Source organism: Urocitellus parryii, chromosome 6, assembly GCF_045843805.1.
Source record: "Urocitellus parryii isolate mUroPar1 chromosome 6, mUroPar1.hap1, whole genome shotgun sequence".
NCBI lineage: Eukaryota > Metazoa > Chordata > Mammalia > Rodentia > Sciuridae > Urocitellus > Urocitellus parryii.
In genome coordinates, this window is record NC_135536.1 from 12,117,531 (window position 1) to 12,141,750 (window position 24,220).

Sequence of the window (24,220 nt, forward strand, 5' to 3'; positions counted from 1 at the left end):
ACTCATGAAGAAATAAAAGTCATGCATACTACTACTTCATGTTTTTTTGTTATATTTCCCTTCTTCATTGTTTGCCAGTTCAGTTAGCTGAATTTTCACATAAGATCAAATATGTTTATAATATTTTTATTAGCTTAATAACATTAAGAATTTCCAGTGCCACTTAATTCTTATAACCCATTCATTTTAATAGCCACAAAGTCAAATTTTCTATAAGTAATACCCTAATAAGTATATTTCAGCATAAAATTTTTATTATCATTTTCTTCCTTAGAAAAGATTCCTAGAAAAGGAAACACTAAATCAACGAAATGTGCATTTTTGAGGTTTTTTTCCTTCCTTATTGATACAAAACTGAATTCCCTACATGTTAGTTGCTCCTGAACATAAGAATTGTCTTTCATTTATTTGTACTCCCCAGAGAAACTAATGTGTTTTACAAGTAGGGAATCCTACACTTTTTGAAACAGTGCTGTTGGTTCAGCATTCTTTGTTCAAATGCTACTGATTTGAAACCCTGACAGTGCAGGGTGGGGATAGGAATACCTCTCAAGTTGACACATAAGCACTCTCATTGGTCAAAAAGAGAAACTCCAATTCAAAGTTATAAAGAAAATTGCTCTTATACCTAGCAAACCAGCATGGTGATGGAACAACAGAAAAATAGGACCCAAAGAACCTATGTTGAAGTTTCAAATATTCTAGGAACCAGCTGTGTGACCTTAGCCAAGACACTTCAACTCTCTGAGACTGTTTCCTTATCTATAAATGAGTAGATTGAACCAAATTATCTCTTTGCAAATTTCCAGCATAAACTTTCTAGCTTTGTCTATAAAAGCACAGTCTAGGTAAACAGTTGCAGAAAACATGCACTATTGGTATATTAAGTAGTAATTACAAACTATTGCAAATCAAACTATATCACCACTGAATATAATGCAATTCACAATGGTAGCAGGGATACAGAATGAGATACAGTACTGGAGTCCATGAAGCTCATGGTCTCCCTGGGGAGGCTTGGAGACTATCAAGTGCTAACACAGCTCAGTCACGTGCTGTGGGAGCTGATACAGGACACAGATGTTACTAATAATATGAGCATTTTAAAAAATTTAAATGGGACCTTGAAGAATGAGTTCATCTCACTGAAGAGTACAAAGAATTTCAGGAAAAGAAAAGGTCTAAGCAAAGGCAAAGAGGGTATGAAATGAAATAAGACTACATGGAACGCACTGAGCCTGTGGCCTGACACTTGGTAAGAGTTCAACAAATGGCGTTGTTGCCTTGAGGAGGATAACGATGCTGACTCACAGGAGCACAAGCGGCAGTGGTGGACAATCAAGCAGAGAATAAGCTGGAAAGTAGGCTGGTGAGTAATGAGGTAAACTTTTGTGTGCCATGTTAAGGATTTCCGACACTATCCTGAAAGAAATCAAGCACTGTCCAAGATTTTTAAGGAAGGAACCAACATGATGCGCTGTTCAGAAGGATCACCTCATTAGTCTATGGAGAAGGGTTGGTAGGCATAGCCTAGGCCTTGGGAACCTACTACACATGGTGACCAATGACCTGGTGTGAGGAAAGGAACGGATGCTGGATGTCAGGACTGTGTCTTCTGTGTTGCTATGCACCTTTCTTTTTAGGTTAAAAAATGACCAAAAAAACAACTGGCTATATTTTTCTGAAGCATACGTACCCTTGTGGCATTGGTAGAGGGTATCTTCAAGAGGCATATCATAATTCTCAAACTGGAATCTAAAGAACACTGTGAATAAACATGAAGAAAGAATTCAGTTCCTTTAACATATCTTTTGTACATCATATTTCTTATATTTATTTTTGTAAAAAGAAAAATCTGAAATATAACTACCTCTGTTCAGCTTCCCATGCCATATATTCATGTTGAAAACAATTATTTTAGGTTAAAATATTTTAATGAAACAATTAAAATAAGTAAATAATTTAACACAGCTTCTAAAGTATTTTTCAAAGACACAGCTCTAGAATTTAATCTTACAGAAAGTTGCACAGAGAATCAGATAGCCGGCTGGATGAATGGACACACAGGTGGACAAGAGGACGTTACATAAATCCAATTCTAAAGAGATAATACTACTTTGTAAATGGCCATGTTAGAAATAGAACAAAATAAAACTTATTTAAGAATGATTAGTCCAAATAAGAAATAGTTTCACCTTCACTTTCTCTGCCATGAAAAGACATGAAAAAAGTCTGAGGGAAAGTATTAAAATTTTTATAAGGGAAAAATTACACTTTCAAATTTATTAGAGTTTCATTTTGGCAAAACTTCACATCAAAATGTACTTTTGAAATTGAGTTTACTGGGACTTGGGGGAAATGTTACAGCAAGAATAAACAACAAGTGGGGCATGGTGACCCACGCCTGCAATCCCAGTAGCTGTGGAGGCTGAGGCAGGAGGATCACAAGTTCAAAGCCAGTCTTAGCAACTTACTGAGACCCTGTCTTAAAATAAAAAATAAAAGGGCTGGGGATGTGGCTCAGCAGTTAAGCAACCCTGGGTTCAATCCCTGGTACCAAAAAAGAGAATAAACAACAATATTGTTTAACATTCTGAACACATCACAATAGCAGGCTACAGTTCAATATCTGCAGCTGTGTATTTTACTCTCTTTAAGATACTGTAAATTAAGCCAGTGATTCTTCAGGTGGAATTCCAGGACCAGCAGGATGCCCATTACCTGAAAACTTGTTAGGCTGTCAATCCCCTGGCCCCACCCCTACTGAATCAGAAATCTCAAATCAGTCCCAGTATAACATATATATATATAACATACATATCTGTATTTTAGGGACACTGATGCACACTAGACGTTGAGACCCACTTTTCTAAACTGGTGAAACCATGTGTTTTTCAAAGGCTTATAATTTCCTCGGAGATGAAAAACAAAACAGAAGCAGTGCCCAGATCTGACCTAGCAGGGGAAATTCTTACATAAATACTGAAAGCATCCCACAAGTACTTTCTAAAGGAACTGCTGGCCTGTTTAATGTGCTCAATACCCATCACGGTTGATGTGAAATTTACTTAATTTAAACCACGGGCTGAAAACTGGCTGCTCATGAGGCCCTCCCAGTGATTTAAAAATCACGAAATGTCATCCTAGAAAAGATGGGAAAATCCACAACATGACACCTCATTTCTCATATAACTACTGGGGTAGCAGTTGACTCCAGCAGAAGGACTGGTACATTACAATTTTTAAGAGTCTGGTCCCAATTCTTATTATTATCTTAGATCATTCCACTTTAGTCATTTAACTTGAAGGCAGGGTCCCTATGGGCAGAGCTGATTATCACAAATTAGGCATTTCAGTGATTTATAGCTAGCAATACTTCCAACTGATCAGTGTTCAAGTTAAATATTTTGACTATCATATCTGCACCTGGTCATTCGAATTTGTCATACCTGCTGCACTCTTCTTAGAGTATGTGGCTTATTAGCAATAAATGACCCTGAATAACTCTGGTCTAAAGGAGGTTCTATGTGGCTGAGTTAAAACTCATATCCTTGATTTGTTTATGCATGTATGTACAGTAGTTATATACAGACATACTTTCAAAGTACTAATCCTCCTTGCTTGGATTTATTTAGCTACTCCAGATTTGTGGGTAAACAAGGATCACAGAATGAAAGAAGTAAAGATCCTTCCTGTGTATCCCTGTTTTGCAAAGAAACATCAAACTCAAAGCACACAGAAAAAGTTAAGGGTCCCTGACTCATCATCCTTACAGACCCTATTAGCAGTCTGCCAATTTAGCAACAATGCAGGTGGCTGATCTCTATAAAATTTTACATTTGTATAATACTCATTTCAGAAGTGGAGTTGTTAACATGTTACTTCACTTGTCAGATCAAGAAGCGATTCATTTGATTTCAAGTTAATCAAATCGTGCACAAAAAACAACCCAGATAATAATCTTCACTCTGCAGCTGACAGATTCCTTCTAGCCCTTTGGGATTTATCAAATCACCCAAGACTTTGCTTCTTGTGTTGCTCTCTAGAGATAAATTGTCAAAAGGTAATTCACAGTGAAATCTGGGATCAGCTTACCTTCAGAGGTAAAACACAAGGCAGCTTGGCAAAAAATGTCTGAAACTGGTTGCTGATTGTGGTCCAGAGGCTACTAGGAGAATCCATGGGCAAAGCTTCCATGAAAGTAGCAATGTTTTCCAAACAGCGTATCATAGCACCCCCTGCTGGTAAATTCTTTTTGTTATTTAGACCCTAAAAACAAAAGCATAGGCAATCAACTGCTGAAACACCATGTGAATTCAGACAGCTATTTGTTGAAGATCAGTTTTAAAATCACATATTCATGTTATATACATGCCTTGAGTGCCTACCATATGAGCCAATCATAAGCAGGAGAAATGTAAAGGAAAATAGACACGTTCAGACAAACTCCAAGGAGTTGGGATCTTTTGATTGAGAGGTGAAATGTGAGCAACAAATAAGAAATATCTTCTTAGGAGCTATCATTGATGTAGTTATGTGCTAAAAGGACAAAATGAATGTTGCTGGCTGGAAAGAATTCTCTAGAACAAAGACTAAAACTTAAAAATTAAGGAGCAGGAGCTTCCCTTCTAGCAATGGCTAAATGACCAGGCCTCGGAGCAGAGGCTTGAACCTGAGTCTTGTGATACAATACTGCTCTGTGAATAAGCACATAGCGGATCTTGGAATACAAATCTTGCCATACAGTAATGCTCTACCCACCATGCATTTTGAAAATTCAGAACAGGATAGTTTTGTGGAGGTGAGTTTTCAATCCTGGGGTTCACCACTTAGTTGGAAGTCTACAAGTTTTAAATGAATAGAAATACACACAAAATCTAAATTTAATTTTCAAGTTAAATGACTTTGGATTTCTCCCGCTGGAGTACTCAATGGAGTGACTCAAATAGGGCATGCAATTTCGGCTGGGGCCCAGGGTGTCATTAAAGCAAACCTACCTCCAAGAGCTGGCTAAGAGCAGCAATAGAGCTCAGCTCATTGAAGTCCATGAGAGATGTGGCTAAGGTCCGCAAAAAAGTCCCATCTGCAAAGTGAACAATCAGCTTTAGTAGAGATCGGGTTTCAGAGACTCAGCAAGTCTGTTGTGTCCAGACCTCAGCGGGGGAATTACCTTTGATGGTGCTCTGGAACAGCTGCGGGAAGATGCCATTTGGGGCCAGTTGATGGAAGATGCAGCGCAGGAACTGCTTGGCCACCCCTGCTGCATTGCCAGGAACCATCATGCTGCGTTCCAGCAGGGAGAGAAGATGCAAGAGACCATGGGCCAAGAGTCTATTTATTTAGAGTTGAAGCATTTACACAACAATCTTATGTAAAACCTGTCATTTCCATCAGTGAAATAAAATAGTCTGGTCAAACCTAATTCCTGTTAACAATATATATTTTTTTTTTTTAGAAAAAGAAAACCATAAGGGCTGGGAGTCTTGGCTCAGTGGTGGAGCGCTTGCCTGGCATGTGTGAGACCCTGGGTTCAATCATCAGCACTGCATATAAATAAGTAAAAGATCCATTGACAACTAAAAATAATATTTAAAAAAAGAAAGATAAAATCATGAAATTCCAGAGTGATCCCTGGCTTGCTGTAGGCCTCCTAAAGTATGTATGACGGTTCCCAGGACCAGTGGGGAAAGGTGACCTGCAAAGGCCTCATGTCTAGAGAATGGCAGAGTTAGGACAAGAACCCTGGTTGAGAACTATCAGCAAGATCCTCCCAAGAAAGTGTAATTGGCTAAGCAAGAGCTTTTCTGAGGGAAAATGCAGTGAGGGAGAGGTTCTTCCCAGCTGGGAGACCTGGGGAGTCTTCCTGGGGCATCCAAGCTGGCACCTGTGGAAAGGATAGGACTTTGACAGGTGCATTTCCTCCACCCACTGTTCATTTCTGCATGTCAAAAAGGGGAACCAAGAGATCTTCATGTGGTCCTGCCCCTTAGACCAAGGGACCAGAAGGGAGACTTCCTGAGGTGGTTAGTAAGTTACCAGAAGGAAGAAAAAAGAAATCAAACCACTCAGGTAGGTGAAGGGAGAAAAGTTCTGCTTCCCTAATTATGATAGGTATAATTATACCTCATTATGCAAGCCCATCCTGAAATGCTGGTTCAAACTTTTAAGCCAGAAATGTTCTTCAGGAAAAAAAATAACCCCAAATGTATAATAACTTTAAGAAAATAGAGAAGAAGGGAGCCTTTTCCACTTTGTTTTATGGGACTGACATGACCCTAAAGCTAAAATCAGATAAAGTCATTATCAAAAGAAAGAAAGAAATGAAACTAAAAAGGAAACCAAAAAGAAATGGTAAGAGATAAAACAGACCTATACTTCTCATGGACACTGAATCCAACTATAGATTAAAAGAATGACAACATCATGACCAAGTAGGGTTTATCTCAGGAATATAGGTATGGTTTAATAATAAAAAACCAGTCAGTGTAATTAAATAAAAAGGACAAAACCTTTCGATTATTTCAATAGATACAAAAAATACAATTTACCAAAGTTAACAAACATTCATGATTTTAAAAACTCAATAAACTGGAAATGGACGAAGATCCTCAATTTGCTGAAGGACATCTGTGAAAAACCTATAGCTAACATAACTAGCAGTGAGATACTGAATATTTTCCCTGTATGGCAGGAAATAAAGCAAAATGTCCACTCACACATTTCTATTACTGGTGGTTCTAGCCATTGTAGTAAGGTAATAAAAAGAAATAAAATCAAGATCAAAAAGGAATAGTAAAACTATCACTGCTTGCAAATGATATGCTGTTTTTCCATGCAAAATCAAATCCTAAGGAATCTACGAAGCAACATCTGGAACTAATAAATGAATTTAGCTGGGCTACACTTAATATATAATAAACAATTTATATTTATATACCAGCAACAAATGTTGAAAATAAAATTTTTCATGATTCCATTTACATTAGCATTAAAAAACAAAATTCTTGAGAATAAATTTAACAAAAGATATACACAAAATCTACCTGAAAACTAAAAAAACACTGCTTAGAGAATTTAAAGATCTAATGAAATGGAGATACATTATCATGTTCATGAATTGAATACTTCAATGTCATTTATGTCATTTATATAAAATTGATTCATACTTTTAATATAATCCCAGAAAGCTTTTTTGATTAAAAAAATGAGAAGCTTTAAAAATTTATATGGAAATGTAAAGACTCTAGATATCCAAACCAATCTTGAAAAAGATAAGTTAAAGTTGGAGGCCTCATACTGCCTGATTCAAGACTTACTACACAGCTACTATAATCAAGTGTGGGTGTTAGCTTAAGGGTCAACACATAGAACATATACAAAACACATAGAACAGACCTGCCCTTATATGGTATTTTGAGTTTAACAGACATTGTAGGGATCCATTGAGTTTTTTCCATTTTTAATGATGCTGAAATAACTATATCCACCCTGGATAAAAAAGAATGCCCTAGCCCTAATTCACACAATACATAAAAATTAATTTGAGATGGATCATATAAATGCTAAACATAAACACTAAAACCATAAAGTTTTAGAAGGAAACATTGGGGAATATCTGCACAACTTGGAAGGAGACAAAATGTTCTTAGATAAATAACAGGAAGCAACAATTATAATTTTTAAAAAAGTTTTAATAAATTAGAATTCATCTGGATTAAATATTCCTCAGCAAATAATACCATTAAGAAAAGGAATAGATAAGTCCAAGACTGGATGAAGATGTTCTTCAAATATTTAATAAAGGACTGATATTCAGGATATGTAAAGAATTCCTACAACTCTGGATAAAGACAACAATTCAATTAAAAAGATGCAAATGATTTGAGCAGACATTTCACAAAAGAATATACCAAAGGATGGAATTTAAAACTACAATGAGATACCCACTAAACACCCACCTGAGTGGTTAAAATTTTAAGTCAACAACACTAAATATGGCAAAGATGTGGAACAATCCCAAGTCTCATACATTGATGATGGGAATATAACATGGTTACTATTTTATACATAAGAGAAATGTTACAACAATTTCTATATAAGCATCTTTATGTAAGAGAAGTGCTGGTGATTTCTTATGAAATTAAACAAACTCCTATCCTGTGAGACATGAATCCATCCCCAAGAGAAAATGCAAACATTTTTTACAAAAAGGCTTTTATAAGAATATTCATAGCAGTTCTATTTATAATTGCCCCAAACCAGAAATAACCCAAAGTCCTTCAACAGAAAGTGAATAAACAAACTATAGGACACTATTCAGCTCTGGAAAAGAAACAAACTGCAGATATAAGCAACAACATGGATAAATCTCAAGACATTGTTGAGTAAAGCAGTCAGACACAAAAGAGCATATGTGGTTTAATTCCATTACATGAAGCCCTACGATAGACAAAACTGATCCATGGTAGAAGAACATCACAATAGTGTCGGCCTCTCTGGAGGTGGACATTGGCTTTAAGCATTTTCACTCCCCATTACTAGTGGGATTATTGTGTTGTAGCTGCTGCACACACAGAATGCAGGCAGATCAGGGTGAGAAAGGCAGTTATGCAGGTTTGTGACTTGTCATTTGGGAAGGATACCCAAGAGAAAAATAATACCCAGTCTTTCATATCTTGTGACTAACATAACTTCAGGTGGTTAGCATTTAGTGGGTGACAGCCACTCATGGCGCTGGCTCTCACCTAGGCCCTCCACCTCAGTAAGTGGCACATCTCTCCACCAGTTGTTCATACCAAAGCCTGGGCGTCATTCTTGCCTCCTCTCTACCTCTGCACCAAACATCCAATCTATCAGAAAATTCTGTTGGCTCTATGATATTTCCTTTATCTAGAGTACTTCTAAAGTATTTCCTGAATTATCCTTAATGTGACAACTCCTCACCACTTGAGAGCAAGTCGCCATCCTCCTCTACTTGCTCCACTGAGATGGTTTCTAAACTGACTTCCCTGCTTCCACTCACTCCCGTGACTTGTTTTAAATCATATAAGCCAGAGTGATCTTTTATTTTTCTTCTTTTTAATTCTTCCTTTTTAAAATTTTTAATTTTCGCTAAGATACACTGGCACACACCTGAAATCCCAGAGGCTTGGGAGACTGATGCAGGAGGATCATGATTTAAAAGCCAGCCTCAGCCACTTAGTAAGGCCCTAAGCAACTTAGGGAGTCCTTGTCTTAAAATGAAAAATAAAAAGGGCTGGGGATGGGGCTCAGTGGCTAAATGCCTCTGAGTTCAATCCCTGGAGAATAATAATAATAATAATAATAATAATAATAATAATAATAATTTCCTTTCTAATAAGAACACTAAATAAGACTTATCCTCTTAAATTTTTAAGTGTGCAATACATTATTGTTGAGTCTAGATACAGTGTTGTAGAGCTCCTTAACTGACATTTATGCCTGCTGATTGATTCCCTACTTCCCCTCCCCTAGACCAGCAACATCATTCCACTCTGAGTCTAGGAATTTGACCAGTGAGTGATCCTTTCAAAGCACAAGATCAAGTATGTGCTCCAGTGGCTCCCTGTTTTATTCAGCGACAGCTCAACTTCTTAAGTAACCTGGCCTGGCTCCCACTACCTGGTCCATCCCATCTGCCATCCTTTCTATGCTCATTTCAGCCACGTTATTAGTTCATCCCCCAAATGCACTAGGCATTGTCCTAACTTAACACATCTGCCCTGGCTGCTCATTCCATAAAGCACCGCATGGATTGCTCTTACTCTGCTCAGGCTTGGTTTAATTATCTCTTCTGCAGAGAGGTTATCCTTGACCACTGTATCTAAAATGACCATTTCCAGTCCCTCTCTAGCACCTACACTTTAATTGATTTTCACAGCACTTTGCACAAAATGATATTAAACCACATTATCAATTTACTTGTTGATTGATTTCCTTATTCCTCTTGAATGTAGGTTCCTTGAGAGCCAGGATTGGGTATGCTTTTCACCATTGTATTCTCAACATCACTAGATAACCCCATAAATACTTGTTGGAAGAATTGATGTAAGTTTCTCTATACTTTTTATTCATAGCACTTAGTATGTTTTAAAATTACAAATTTGTGTGAATATTTCATTCATGTTTACCTCCCCAACAGAGCACAAAACCCCACTGAGGGTAGGAATCCAGTTAGTTTTGTCCCTAATTAAAGCCTAAGTATCAAGCACAGGGAAGGCTTAAAAGTATTCTTTTACTAAAACGAGTGAATTAATGAATGATAAACAAAGGCATGAACTCAAATCAAACAACTAGTGCTTTCTGGAATTCTGACTGGAACTAACAATAACCCTTCTTGGAATAAGATCATGTCTTAGAAACAGGATGAACATGCACAGGAAACAAAAAGAAAGTGAGATCCGGGCCCATTGTAGGATCTTACCTTTCTGCTTGGTTAGAAAAGGTAGTGCTGGATGCCAATCTAGGAAACAAAGTAAACACAGTCACACAAATTTCTTAGCTATTCATGATCAAATGCTGTAGTATTGAGGTGGACCTATTGTGGTTCAGAAACAGGGGGACTCGTGTAACGCCCTTTGACCAGGGACAGAGGGCCCACTCAGAGGTCAGTGTCCCAGCCCCAAAATCTGCCTTCTGCATTAAATCAGATATTTCCATAGAGTGACACATAGTCAAAATCAGTTTGCTGTCACTGGCCAACCTACAAAATGGCTTCCACTGCCAAGTAGGACAATAGAAACCAGGACAATACTTGCCCAACTCATTCCCATGTTAACTCAAATTCATCATAGTCTACAACCTCTGAAACCTGTCTACAAACAAATCACAAATTATAAAAATCACTATGAGTTATTAAAATAGATAACAGGTATTTGTCAGCTACCTGTTGAATAAAAACAATGAGAAAACTGTTGTATTGAGAACAGAAATATGTTAGGTTAAATAATCGATATATAACGTAATTTTGAAAGATATAATTATATGGTTCTGTATAAATGAATATCCCATATGTTATCATATACAGAGAGAATGTACTACATTGGTAGATTTAGGAAAATATATTTTAATCAGTAAAGAATTAAAGAAACAAATAGGGAGAGGGTCACAAATCAATTCACTTAAGGCTACAGAAGTGACCTGAGCCAAGAACCCATTTGGAGAGGAACAATGGCTCCCAGCTACCACTAACACCAGACAGGATTCCAGGCTGCTTTGGTTGTGGGTCCTCTCATTTTACAGTGAGTTGAAAGACATTTGCAAATAAACTGAAGAGTAATTAAGGGTACAGGAAATGTGTATGTCAAAAGAATGTACCTGAAAAAGGGGACAGGTAAAATTCAAGAGGCATCCAGGTAGAGAGCAAAATATAAACAAAAATCTCATAGAGAAGTTAAACTAACAAATGAAAGGATTAGCTGAGTTTACAGAGTCTTAGAAAACCCTGGGAATGGTGCCTGTGCTCCTGACTGGCAGGGAGTAAAGGAAATGGTTGTAAATCCACATTGCCTCCTCCATTCTTTGCAGTGGAACTGAAGCATATAATAAGGAAGCCCCTAATTAGGAAGTGGATGAATCTGTTCTCTGGGAAGCTTTGGCCATGAGGCTTAGGTTTCTAGAATCCTGACAGTTTGCATGAAATATTTTCCCTATTCCCCCTTAGTCTTCCAAAGAACAGAAATAAATAAATATATATATATATATATATATATATATATGCAAAAATGTGTCTGCTACTGTTTTTTCTCGCTTTTCTTCAAAGCTTATGTGTTTCCATCCTACTAATTGGCAATGCTTGAACATGGGTTATTCCAATTTATGTTAAAACAACAAAAACAATCCCCTCAATAACTTAGATCAACTGTTTCAAGAACATAATAACAGATCAAAACAATAATTCCATCTCCTCTGAAACTAAAATGTATTGATAGTAGGAATTGCGACCACACATTAATAACAACCCTCAATTCCATTAGTATTGCTGAAAGCTGATATAATGTTTATTCCACAATTATTAAGATCAGCCAAAATGAAGGGTTAAATGACATAGTTCATGTTTTCTCTTCTCCATATCCCCATGCTTATCACTTCCTCTGCATTCGGCCACTCTGAAGTGAAGGTGGAATGGTTACACTTCACTTTATACTGTCTCTGCACATATGACTCTAAAGATGCTACAAAAAAAATCTGCAGAGAGGGAGATAACAGGGTCTTATACTTTGGGGGTCAAGTTTTTAGTGTTTTTCTTGTTTACCTGAAATCAGTATTTCTTCATTTAAAAAAAAAGGTTTAATTTTAGCTCCCTTAAGATTCATGCTCTTTCCTTCTCTTAAATGCCAGGAATTTTCAGAATTCAGTTCTTGTCCTACCCCAGTGAAATCTTTTCCATCTATAGCACTTACACTCATATTACTCATCATAGCACTTAATCTATGCCCCACCTGTACCCCAGTGGCCATTCAACATAGCACTTAATCGATGCCCTGTCTATATAGCCACTCAATGATTCTGCACAGAACTGTTCCTTCTAACAACTCAGCCATGAATCACTTGAAGGCAGGAGCTAGGCCTTAGTGCCTTTAATCCAAAGCACCTACCACTATGCTAGTACAGCTTGGAAACTTAATTTTACTCAGTCCTCTACTATATGTTATGTTTGTTACTGAATTAGAACTTTATGCATATCCATGAAATACATCATCCATCTCCTATTGTCTTTCTACTAAATGGAATTTTCTTTATATGAACACTCAAAATAGCTAAGCTTATTTTTCCCTCAGGTTGAAGGTCCTGTTTGCAAAAATGTGTTTATCTTTCCTTTATCTGAGTCAGAAATGTGAAGCTGCTACATTTATTTACTTGTATTTATCCCCTCACATAATTAGGCCAAGTTGCATAGTTAAGTGAGGGTCCCTTGAGATTACAAAATACCTAGAAAATTCATCTCAAAATAAAAAGAGAGATAATAATAGTAATAATAATATTAGCTAATGAGGTGTTTAATATGAACTGATAGTTCTGAGCACTGTTACATATGTTAGCTCATGTAGTAAATACAAACAACAAACAGTACAAGAGCAGCTTCTTCTAGCTTCACTCTGACGTTGTAACTCATGAATCTACACAGCTGGGGAATTCAATACAAAATCAGTTCATTCAATTTTTAAAACTAGTCTGAAATGGGCTGAAGTTGCCGCTCAGCGGTGGAGCGTTTGCCTCACATATGCAAGGTGCTGGGTCCAATCCTCAGCATCACATAAAAATAAATGAATAAAATAAAGGTATAGTGTCCATCTACAACTAAAAAAAAAATTAAAAAAAAACTAGTTTGAATTGATTCCACAGATATCTACAAGGTAAATGCATGCTTGCCTTTTGAACTGGTGGATTTTATCTCAAGATTTGTCTTGGATAGGCTCCATCCTACCAAACAACTCGAGCTGACCCTTACCTTCCCACAGACTGCATGATGTCCAGCAACAGTGGGGCCGCCAGGTCGGGGCTTAAGTGAATGAATGTGGAGAGGACCACAATGGCCAGCCCGAGGGTTTCTTCATCATATTCTTCAAGAATGGCCCCACAGTCATGGCATCTGCAAGGAAAACGGAGGAATGCTTTCCTGAAAGCCAACCACTATTTCAAGATACAACATACAACACACAGTCATTTCTCATGAGTCTTGGAAAATCCCCCAAAAGGAGGTCAGTGTCCCCACTGTAACAATAAGCGGGAGACCTAGGGCCACCACCACCACAGATGCAGAAAAAACACACTTGGCAGAGGTGGTGGAAGTCCCTTTAATTACTGAAAATACTCTTCAAATTCACAAGCATCTGGAAAATGGGAGTTATTGCACCCTGTTGGAATGAGCATCAGCTGAACTATCGGTGTGAAGCTTCTGTGAAAATATGGCTAGAGATTGTCAATGATTACATAGTTTTCTCATTTTGTCAAAATGAAAAATGGCTAGGCACGAATAGAAGCTTTCAAAAAATGTTCTATTTGTGGGTAAGAGATAGGGAACTTGAGTGAAGATAACAGTTTAGAAAGCCTGGGGGTCTCAATTGAGTCCCTTCTCTACCACTCACTTAGATCAATTTTATGAATTTACTGAGCCTAATGTGTGAAAACACAAACAATGGTACCTGCTCTTAAGTAACTTACAACTTACTGTTTCTCATGCGTTCTAATGTGAGTTCCATTTAATTAAACTCAACCAAGGCAGCTTTATACAGTGGGAGGAAATAGCAAGGGACCCAAACTATGATTGCTGTTGTGACCTTCGATTTGAAACCCTCCTAAAATATAGGTAAAAATAAAATAAATAAGTAAATAAAAGTTTTCTTACCAAATGGCTTTTATATAGCCTTCATATTTGTAACCAAAAAAGAAGAAAAACAAAGTAAATATGAAGCAACTAGGAAAAATTGGGACTTGGGAGGGGGAGGATGTGAAAGGAAAACATTATACTAGGGGAAGAGCCAAGAAGAGCCCTCCCAGGTAACACAAAGGTCCCCAGGTGGACATCCCAAGGCCACTTCAGCAAGGACTGTCAGATGGTTACTGGATAAGAGCTGAGGAATTAAGACTTGTAGGATTTCAAGTTTGGAGAGACCCCTTTGGACCAGGACTAGGTATGAGTATCCATGTAGCTGGAATTCTTTGTCCTGGCCCAAAGGGACCTCTCCAAACTTGAAATCCTGCAAGTATACTCTATCATATTCACTGAGCAAGCATTTATGTGCCAGTCAATATACAGGGAACTTAGGGTATAAAATATAGAAGAAATGGTCCTGGTCCCTAAGGAACTCCCAATCTATTACAGAACATGTGTGTGTTATTTAAGAAAACACATATAACATGCAATGTGGTAAGTGCCAGGATAGAGATGCACCGGATGCAGAGGAGGCTGGAGAATGGCGTGACTGATGCTGCCTGATGGAATCAGGGAACTTACCTTCACCTGGACCTTCAAGCATGAGCAGTTCACCGAGAAGAGAAAGTACAAAAGGGCACACAGGGAGGGCACAGCAGGAGGGCTCTGGAAAAGGGGAGGGGCTGGGAAAGGGGTCCTGGTGAGGAGTGGGAGGGCCGAACCTTCCCAAGCTGAAGGACCTTATCTAAGAAACCAAGGCAACTGTGCTTGGTCCTAGAAGGGCTTTAGGGCTATTGGAGGCTGACAAGCTGAGAGCTGACACAATCAGTTTAAGAACAGATTCTGCTAGCAGGATGGAAAAAGAATGGAATATCATCCTTATTCCCAATCTAACAATTTGAGGTTTCTTATTGAGGGGTTTTATAGGTGTGAAATTATTACTAGGGATAATAAGTGAGTGACATTATTTAAATTTATTCAAATACAAAAAGAACAATGCCTAAGCACAAAGAAAAGGTGTTCATAAGACAGCATTCCTAAATCACAAACACATACCAACACTTACAGTTACAGCCTTTTGAAGAACAAATTATGACTTAAAAGCAGAATTTGCTTCCTCTTATACTTTCTCACAACTCTGATGACCAAACTCTAATTCTATGTGCACTCACTTGTCAGTCATCACCGTTGGCTGCTCGTCAGTGAATTCTTCAGGAGCAGGTACAAACATGCTCACTATGCTGGGTGCTGACAGCAGGCTGGACTTCGTGGCACCTGGGTAAGCAGCAAAGAGACAACCAGTGAATAAAGCTCAGCTCCTGGGACCAGGAAAGTCCCCACTCTGCTCTTACAGTCCTCCACAGATCACATTCAAAGGGTTGCAGCCTGGACATCCAGATGCATTGTGGAAAAGCTTCAATGATATGATGAAGTCAAGAACTATTGTGATTTGTCTCTACTTCTATGATGTTAAGAACTGGATGTCTATGTCTCCCTTGCCTCTTGACTTTGAAAATATCTGAAAGCATTCAGATGTACCAACAAGGTACTAAAAAAAAATGACAAATCAAGAGGGAAATCTATTCCAGGGTACTCTTAAGTCAGTCACCCCCTCATTTGCCAGGCCCCAGTGGAAGCTGTCCATGTTATACATCATTTCTAAAGGCACCATATATATCTATTAAAGTGTTGCTAACGAGGGAAGAAAATAAGATCCCAGGGTATATATGAGGTAGAAATATCACTGCAAATTTTACTTTGGAAATTAATATCATAAGCTCCAAACCAAAAGACTATTTTTCATATTGAAGTATTTATGAGTGAAAATGCAGTGTTTTGAAGATACCATTTAGTGACTCACTTGACTTTGGCCAACAGTACCACCATGTTTAAAACTTTGGGTTTCACTTTCTTCAAAGAAATCTGAGGCAGGGCTCTTAGCAACATGCTCCAGTGATGAGCAAAGTTGGAGAATCAGGAGGGTATTCTCCATTAAGGAAGGCATAAGTGTTGGAGAGGTTTTCCAGAACCATGCAAATGAAGCATCAAAAAGATCCCAAAGCAACAATTTAGAATAATACCATGTTATACAAAGAATCCCTGAGACTGTGTTCTTCAAACAGGAAAGAAGGCAGAAGAAACCAATGACAGTTAAGAAATCCACTTCTCAAGGAACTTGGTACTGGAAAGAAATTCCATCTCTCCTTAAGCAGAAGAAAAACAATTCAGAGAATTGGTTTCTAAAGGAATCAAAATAAAATGTTTAGAAACCTAACCAAGAAGACAACTGTTTCAATCTGAGAGGAAAAAAATGGGATAAAAGTGTTCAAAACAATTGAGTTACTTCCATATTATAGGCTACAAAAGGTACTTAAGAGAAGCGGAAGACCTGTAATCCCACAAGGCAAAGAAAAGTATCCAGAAACGTGTACTTCATGTCACTCCCTAAACTCCCAAGTGGGAATACAGATTTTACTACAATATTCATCAGCTGTCTCTGAGATAATGTTCTTTCCAAAATATACCTCAGAGTATCATTAACAAAGATCTCTGCTTCCAGAAGATGTTTCTTTGAGTAGAAGCAACGTATTACAAGCATAACTATAAATTGATTAGTAATCGAAGAAGCAAGAACTAGGCCAAGATAAAAGAAGACATACTTGATTATTAAACAGCATGGTAAATAGCATGAAGTTGCTTCAAGAAACCAAAACACAGAAAGTTTAAATATAATTCTTCACATTTCTTGAACTCTGAACCATATGCCAAAATGCCTGTGTTAAAAGCAGAAGAATTAAGCCTATAATGGTGACACATAATCCAGACCTACTAAAAACATGAAAAAGTAATTCAACAAACAACTCTGTGTTAAGGCTGTCAGAGGATTATTGTCAATTTCTGTTATATTGTAATCACAAATAAAGTCAAGTAAAAAGAGGGATCCAGTCGTTTTTGTGTTCTCAAAACAGTCGTCAGCTAAGGAAGAGGTATTTTTGACAATAGCATTGTGAAGTTGTTGTTCATATGACAATACAGAAAATATGATGCAACATTTACAGCAGTCATATAGGAAGGCAGGTAGGTTGTGGTACTGGGCACTGGCCTCACAGGATAACACTAGCTGAATCCATGGATTTCTGAATCCTTCTGCTGATGTGGGAACAAAGAATGATGTACAAGGAGAAGGTGGGAAATGCAAGAACAGAAGCTGGAGACCTTAACTCCCTTTTGCTATAGCTGAGTCACACCAGAGCTAAGACTGCAGTGTTGTTCCCAGTTGCTGCCAACACTTCTGCCAACACTGACATTGCTGGCTCCCCTCCTGACTATCCAAAATGCCCTCTGTACAGAACTAGAAGCAGAAACAGAATGTTCTCAGAAACTTGAAGAAGGAGGGGACTCCGCAGCCCAACTTCAAAGCTGGAGATGTTGATAAAAGTCTCTCTGAGAATCTTGGAGACAGGAGAAACCATGAAGTCAACTCTTCTGTTCACCATGAAAGAGAATGACTTTCCATCTTTGTTCCCTTTTCCTCATTGCAATTTTGCTTCTACTGAATCATAAACAAGCACCAGAGATTTGTATGACCCACCTGGCTTCCACTCATAAAGGTGAGAAGAGTCTCACCTGATCTGATCCAGGAGCTGAAGCTGCTACTCGCTGCCAACAAGTGTTGAGGGAGACGAGAGCTACACATTTCCATCCTCCTTAGGAAACCCAGAAGAGTGGCATGGGCTAGAAAAACAGACCTACTTGATGTAAGGGACTAGCTGTGAGATGGAATCACTATTCTTTTAAAATTTTTTTTGTAACCAATGATAGGTTAACTTCCTTTGAATTTTAAAAAGAACAAAGTAATTTTACCTTTGTAATTAAAATTCACAGATGAATTTTGAAAATAAAGACTCTGATGCTGTTAGCATACATTTATGCTTAGCTGGCTACCATCAACAACTTAAAATCAAGTGTATATTTTCAATATACCTCTCCAGCAGCTGAAAAGAAGCTATTCACCTATGATCACAACATACTAGGGACAAGGTGATACAGAAAACTGACACACATATTAGGAGGAATACCGAGGGGTCTAGGGCCTAGAAACAACAGAGAATAAGCAAAAGGTGGATATTTTCAAATGTCAAGAAAACTGGTGGATACTAGGCTTTTATTGTGTGGCCCTAAGGGCTAGAAATCCATGATAAGGAAGACCTTTCCTCTGGTCATGTTATAAGATGAACTGTCGTGTGTTCCAGTCCCTGAAGATGTTTTGCAGAGGCTGCATCACTTCATGGAGCTGCTGAAGAAAAGGTTTCAGCACCTGCTCCTGTTAGGTGACTCGGTGATGGACACGTATAGTCTTGCAGCTCTTACAGGCTGAGACTCTGACTCAACCAACCTCTCATTCTCAACGGCTGTCCCTCCAGGTCAGGGTTTAGGCACATTGGCACATTACACTGGCGTTTCCCAGGCTGTATCTGTTCTGTGGATAAATAGAGCATTTCAGTCTTCAGTGTGGTCAGGTGACTACAATTCACAGCACAATGAATATAATCAATAATCTCTTGGGGCCCTTTTTGTGTCATTGTTATTGTAGACTATTAACATTTAAAGGATACAGCCTAGACTTTAGAGTAGGATTACTTGAGGTTTTGCTACAAATTTATCATTCAATTAAATGAAATATACCCGAAAATAGGAGACCACCCAAAACTATCCCAAAAGAGGCCAGATCCCACCATACCTCAAAAAAAGTGCAAATTCTGTATCATGATATGAAATGAAAGATCAATGTCACGGCCATGAAAGAAATGTTTTATGCAAACCAATAAATACATAAGTGATAATTTGATGTAATGGCCAGAAAGTTCATACAGAAAACATATGGACCTGGTAGAAGGAAATTATAGACGTTTGAGGGATGAAGAACAGAAATGAAGGGTGACAGCAGAAATGGAAGACAGGTACCTCAGGAACATTTGTTCACATGAAAGACAAGACAGAGAAGCAAACCATGTAGATGTGTCCTATGGAGCAGAGGCAGATGCTCTGTGAGTCAGTGGTGAAAGCTGAGGGGAATCGCGTGACCCATGTTTTAGGCTGTCATTCTCTGTACACCTACATGACAGGATCTGTTCTTGTGAGACCAGCAAGTGACCATGTGGTTTAGAGTGACATGGCACTTAGCACCATACTACACATTCATGGGCTCTCTTCTGGGCTTAGACATGGGAAGTGCTTTTTACAACATAAATTTTAAAAAAGAAGATTGAGATGAAGCTCTAGTCGCACTTGAAGACAAGAGAACCAACTCGGAGGATGGAAAACAAGCCCAGGAAAACTCAGGTGAAAGAAATTCAGACAGTATGTAAATAGGAAGTATGAAATGAGAAACCAGAGTGACATGAACAAAGTTGAAATCTGGTTAAAAAGTGAAAAATTCAGTTAAATGGGTTATTTAGCATCATATTGGTTTTTAGATTAAAATTCAGATGGAAATTGAGATCAATTGGCCATTTCATAACTTTACTATGTCAATCAAACTAGGTAATTATAGTCAAAATCTAAAATGGTTAGTATAGGCTGAGCCACTAGTTACAAAAAACAATAGCATGGCAAAATAATTTTCAAAGCCCCAAGTCAACCTGGACATCTAATACCTGAGACCTAACCAAATAAAAGTTGGTTCTCATTCCTTACATTGCTTCATCTCAAGAAAGAAACACTCTTTGGTCTAGATAGAAAGTATTTATCCCAAACAAATAAACTCTTGAGGCTGGCTATCCAGGGTCTGTCTCTTCACTTCTGCCTGTTTATATTTGGTTTTTCACTGCTTACTACCACCTATTACTAAATGAAGAGAAAACATTAAGCCTTAAGTTGACCTTACAGCCATTCATAGGAATGCAGGCCTGTAATCCCAGCAGCTCAGGAGGCTGAGGCAGGAAGATCTCAAGTTCAAAGGCATCCTCAGCAACTTTAGCAAGGCCCGGAACAACTTAGTGAGACTCTGTCTCAAAATTAAAAATAAAGAGGGCTGGAAATGTGTCTTAGTGGTTAAGCATACCTGGGTTCAATCCACAGTACCAAAACCAAAACAATTCAACCTTATAAAGTCCAGCAGAACTGAAATGATTTATTCCATGTGGAATTGGGTGTGGTGTTTAGTTATCTAGAAGAGCTCTCTTGTTTTGAAGAATATTGAGGGCAAATAAGATGGCTTACTCATTTGCCAGATTTTTGAGTTTGTGGACACTGTACTTCCTAATCATAAGAAAGAATATTAAAATAATCTCATGTAACTGCAGCCAGGAAGTACTAATCAAGATGCTAAAAGAGTCCAGGTGCTGGCCTCCAAGCATATCACAATAATAAGCCTTTGTATTTTCATATGCATGCATGCTGCAGAGTGCATTCACATATATAATCCTGTAACTCAAATGACCCATTTAATTTACAAAGGAAAAAAAAAGAAGGGTGGGCACTTAAAATAGTATTGCAGCATATTGTTGACTGGTGAAGGTAGTACATATACAGAACGTGGGAACCAAGATTAAAAAATGCAGACAGATAATGTGTAAAGTAGACACATCTTGAGGCTAGATCCAGTTCCATCTTAGGAACATGAGGGTGAGCAGCTGCAGCCTAGGGACCTTGTGACTAAAATAGGACTCAGGTTCCCAAACCCAATGGAGATCAGGGAGTCGCTAAGCTAACATTCATTATTACTATTATTATTACTATTTCTTTAATTGTTGCTACTTTATAAAAAGTATTGATAATCTAGTGAATGTGTGTGTGTTTTAATTTGCATCATGAAATCATAGTTCCATTCCCTCCTCAGACTGATAATCTAAGATCTGGAATCAAGGTCTTAAAGGAAAAAAGAATCAGACCAGCTTAGATGAATAAACATGTTACTCTGGAACACTTGGAAAGTTTGCATAGACTTACTAATTACAGTAGTTTTAAAAAATTATTTGAACCAAATAATGTGAGAGAAAATGTATTCCTTAACAAGGGAGCAAAGTGGACACAGAGAAAGTGGCATTAGCTAATCTGAGAGGTAAAACAAGAAGAAAAGGCTGACCCACCAGTGTCCCAGTTGCTGATGTTATGGGGGGCGCTAGACTGATGTTCCAGCTGTCGCTTCATTAACTGGCTCATTGTGAGAACGCCCAGGGATCCCCTTTTCATCTGCCTATACTGAGCTATATGAAGGAAATTAGGAGATGATTACCAGGGGGCATCAATTTCCAAAGCACACAAAGGCTCTACACAACCATATGAGTCCTAATTGAACCTTCATTGGTAGTCATAATTTTTGGTAAATTATATGCTCCTGTCCAAGGGAAAAACTGAGGCATTCTGCTGTTTGAAGTGTCTTTCTTTACTCAGACAATAACAGTACACTTTAGCAATGATCTACTGCCTATAAATATTCCAGTAACAACAAAATGAACTATGATTATTCTCACTTATTTTTTCCCTTATATACTCTGCTGTATTCCAAAGAGGAATGAAGGCAGACACTACTACTTTGAATTTATAGCTCAACTGTCTTTAATGGAGCTTGCATGTACACAGTTTTAGTCTGCAATGTGTGTCCCATAAAGTCCCTAACTGTAATGTGTGTATGATGTATGTGTGCACATAAATATGTTGGAGTGGGAAGACATATACCCACCCCAATTTTTAGAGAAAGAAATTGAAACAAATGGAAACAGTCAGCAACTGAGATGGTCCTAAAACCAGAACATATCAACTCCAAAGTCAATGTTGTTTCCAACCTCTGTAGGAGTTTTTGTTTATTGTTTGAAAAATGTTAATCGAATAATGTTCCACAAATATATTCTAGTACATATTTTTGTTTTAGAAAACAATGATAAAGTTGTTATCATGAAATTAAGAATTGGCAAATATCCCACCAGTGAAATGTCAAGTTACATGCAATTCCAAACAGGAAAACAGCAGAAAGCACTCTGCCAGCAGACTGCGGAGAGGCAGCCTGCTTCCTTCAACCCTATTCCACGGCACAGTCCCCCCTCAGCCCAACAACCAGCCCAGAGTGAAAGACAGAGCATCACCCATGTGGCCTTTTTACATGACCTCAAACATTGAATATTTGACAACTTGTGGTTTTTCGTGCTTTTATCAGGACAATTTGAGAAAATGAAGTTATGACTTACATGCCCTAGAAATGGATGGTAGAAACCAAGATGACTATATGGCCCCTGGAAAATCTTGAATGTTATACATAAGTTTCACAGTCATAGCCAAGGCAGCAATTTGGGTTGAGGTGAAATCAATTATAACATTATTTCTAATGTAATTAGCATGGAGTTTGATTTATGGTGGTCATGTTTAGCTACAAAATAATCAGCTGATAAATTGAGCAAGAAGCATGTGATGGGATTTCTTGTGTCTTGGAGTCCATATTAATTGAATACAGGGAATTGACAAATCAAGCTAATATTAAACAAGTCTAACTTTGTTGATTTGTAAAATTCACAATTTTTTGACTCACTTTAAAAGTACAGCTTTAAAATTTTTTTAAAAGCAGAAATCTTTCAAAAGAGTTAACAAATTTAAAAATTAGAAGCATCTTGCATACTAAGTCAAATAAGAATTTAAAACCCCTAGTGACTGCAAAATTTCTCCAATTCTCAGTTTGGATTTGTTTTTGTGGTGCTGGGGATGGAACTCAGGGCCTCACACAGGCCAGGTGAGTGCTCTCCACTGAGCTCCAACCTCAACTCTGAGTTGCTTTTAAAGGCAGCAGAATTTCTGAGAGTAAAAGCCTTTAACGTCTAAGGCACCTGGCATTATGGCTCCAAGAGCTCACCACCAAGAGTCACAACACACATGCTTTGAATGGCAAGGAGGGGAGATGGAAATTTAATGATATGCTGAGCTAAATCCAAAAAGGCTATGTTCAGTCATGACTTCGGGATCATGATACACATGACTCTGTTCAGTCACAATTTTGGTACATTTACTTTACAATACATTTTGTCAGCACTGAAGTCACAGGGACATAAACATCCTTGCTATCTCAAATTATACCTACTTGGTATTCATTATCTTTTTATTAATGATTTATGTAAATTAGGAAAAGAAAACACATTTTCATGACTCTGGTATGTGGACTTAAAAATTGGCCTTTTATCATGTTATCAAACAGGTATTTATGATAAAAGAAGAACAATTATATTGAGAACTAGCTGTTCTCCTTTGCCACCAAACAGGCAAAGTGTCACTTGGAAACTATCTCAGGATTTACATAATCTCTATCATAGTTGACTTGAAATTACTCTAAGGCAATGTGGTACACTGAAAAGAACCTGAGCTCTAAAATCTAACAGAGTTGCACTAATTCCTTTCTCTATCACTTAGTAGCTGTATGACTTTAGGAAAGTCACTCAACCTCTTTGAACCTCAATTTCTTAATCTACAGAGTAGGGTCAACAATATGCCATGCAGTGCTAATGGAAGGATTGGCTCAGGTAACAATGTGTATGAACCATTCAGCATAGTGCCTGGCACATCTGAAGTATCAAATAAATGGAAGCTATAATTATTCTTATGACTGTAAACTCCTTGAAAACATGGGGTATCTTATTTATTCACCTTTGATCCTCAGTGCCAAGCACAATGCCTGGCACCCAGCAGAATCTTAGTAAATAATTTCTGAATAAATGCATGAATGAGTGCATGAATGAATGGATGATGAAGATGATGATGTTCGTACTACCAGTCCAGCATTTATGTTAAGATCATTTTCTGGCTTTTCAGGATAATTTTCATTTCAAAAGATGGCCAAAAGAA

General features: G+C 37.8%; 1 protein-coding gene across 4 annotated transcripts in view; it reads right to left on the reverse strand.

Annotated features, from left to right (window-relative positions):
- The window catches only part of Unc79 (unc-79 subunit of NALCN channel complex), a 211,009-nt gene that overhangs the window by 48,796 nt on the left and 137,993 nt on the right, over positions 1–24,220 (reverse strand). For 3 of the 4 annotated variants that reach the window (XM_077799971.1, XM_077799969.1, XM_077799970.1), the window contains 9 exons: positions 21,487–21,603; positions 18,792–18,875; positions 15,568–15,670; positions 13,472–13,612; positions 10,445–10,483; positions 5,171–5,283; positions 4,998–5,083; positions 4,096–4,269; positions 1,697–1,765 (listed from right to left, as the gene is read on the reverse strand). In XM_077799971.1, coding sequence (XP_077656097.1) covers positions 1,697–1,765; positions 4,096–4,269; positions 4,998–5,083; positions 5,171–5,283; positions 10,445–10,483; positions 13,472–13,612; positions 15,568–15,670; positions 18,792–18,875; positions 21,487–21,603 — 926 coding nt within the window. The remainder of the gene's footprint in view (positions 1–1,696; positions 1,766–4,095; positions 4,270–4,997; positions 5,084–5,170; positions 5,284–10,444; positions 10,484–13,471; positions 13,613–15,567; positions 15,671–18,791; positions 18,876–21,486; positions 21,604–24,220) is intronic. The other variant, XM_077799972.1, reaches the window with a different exon arrangement.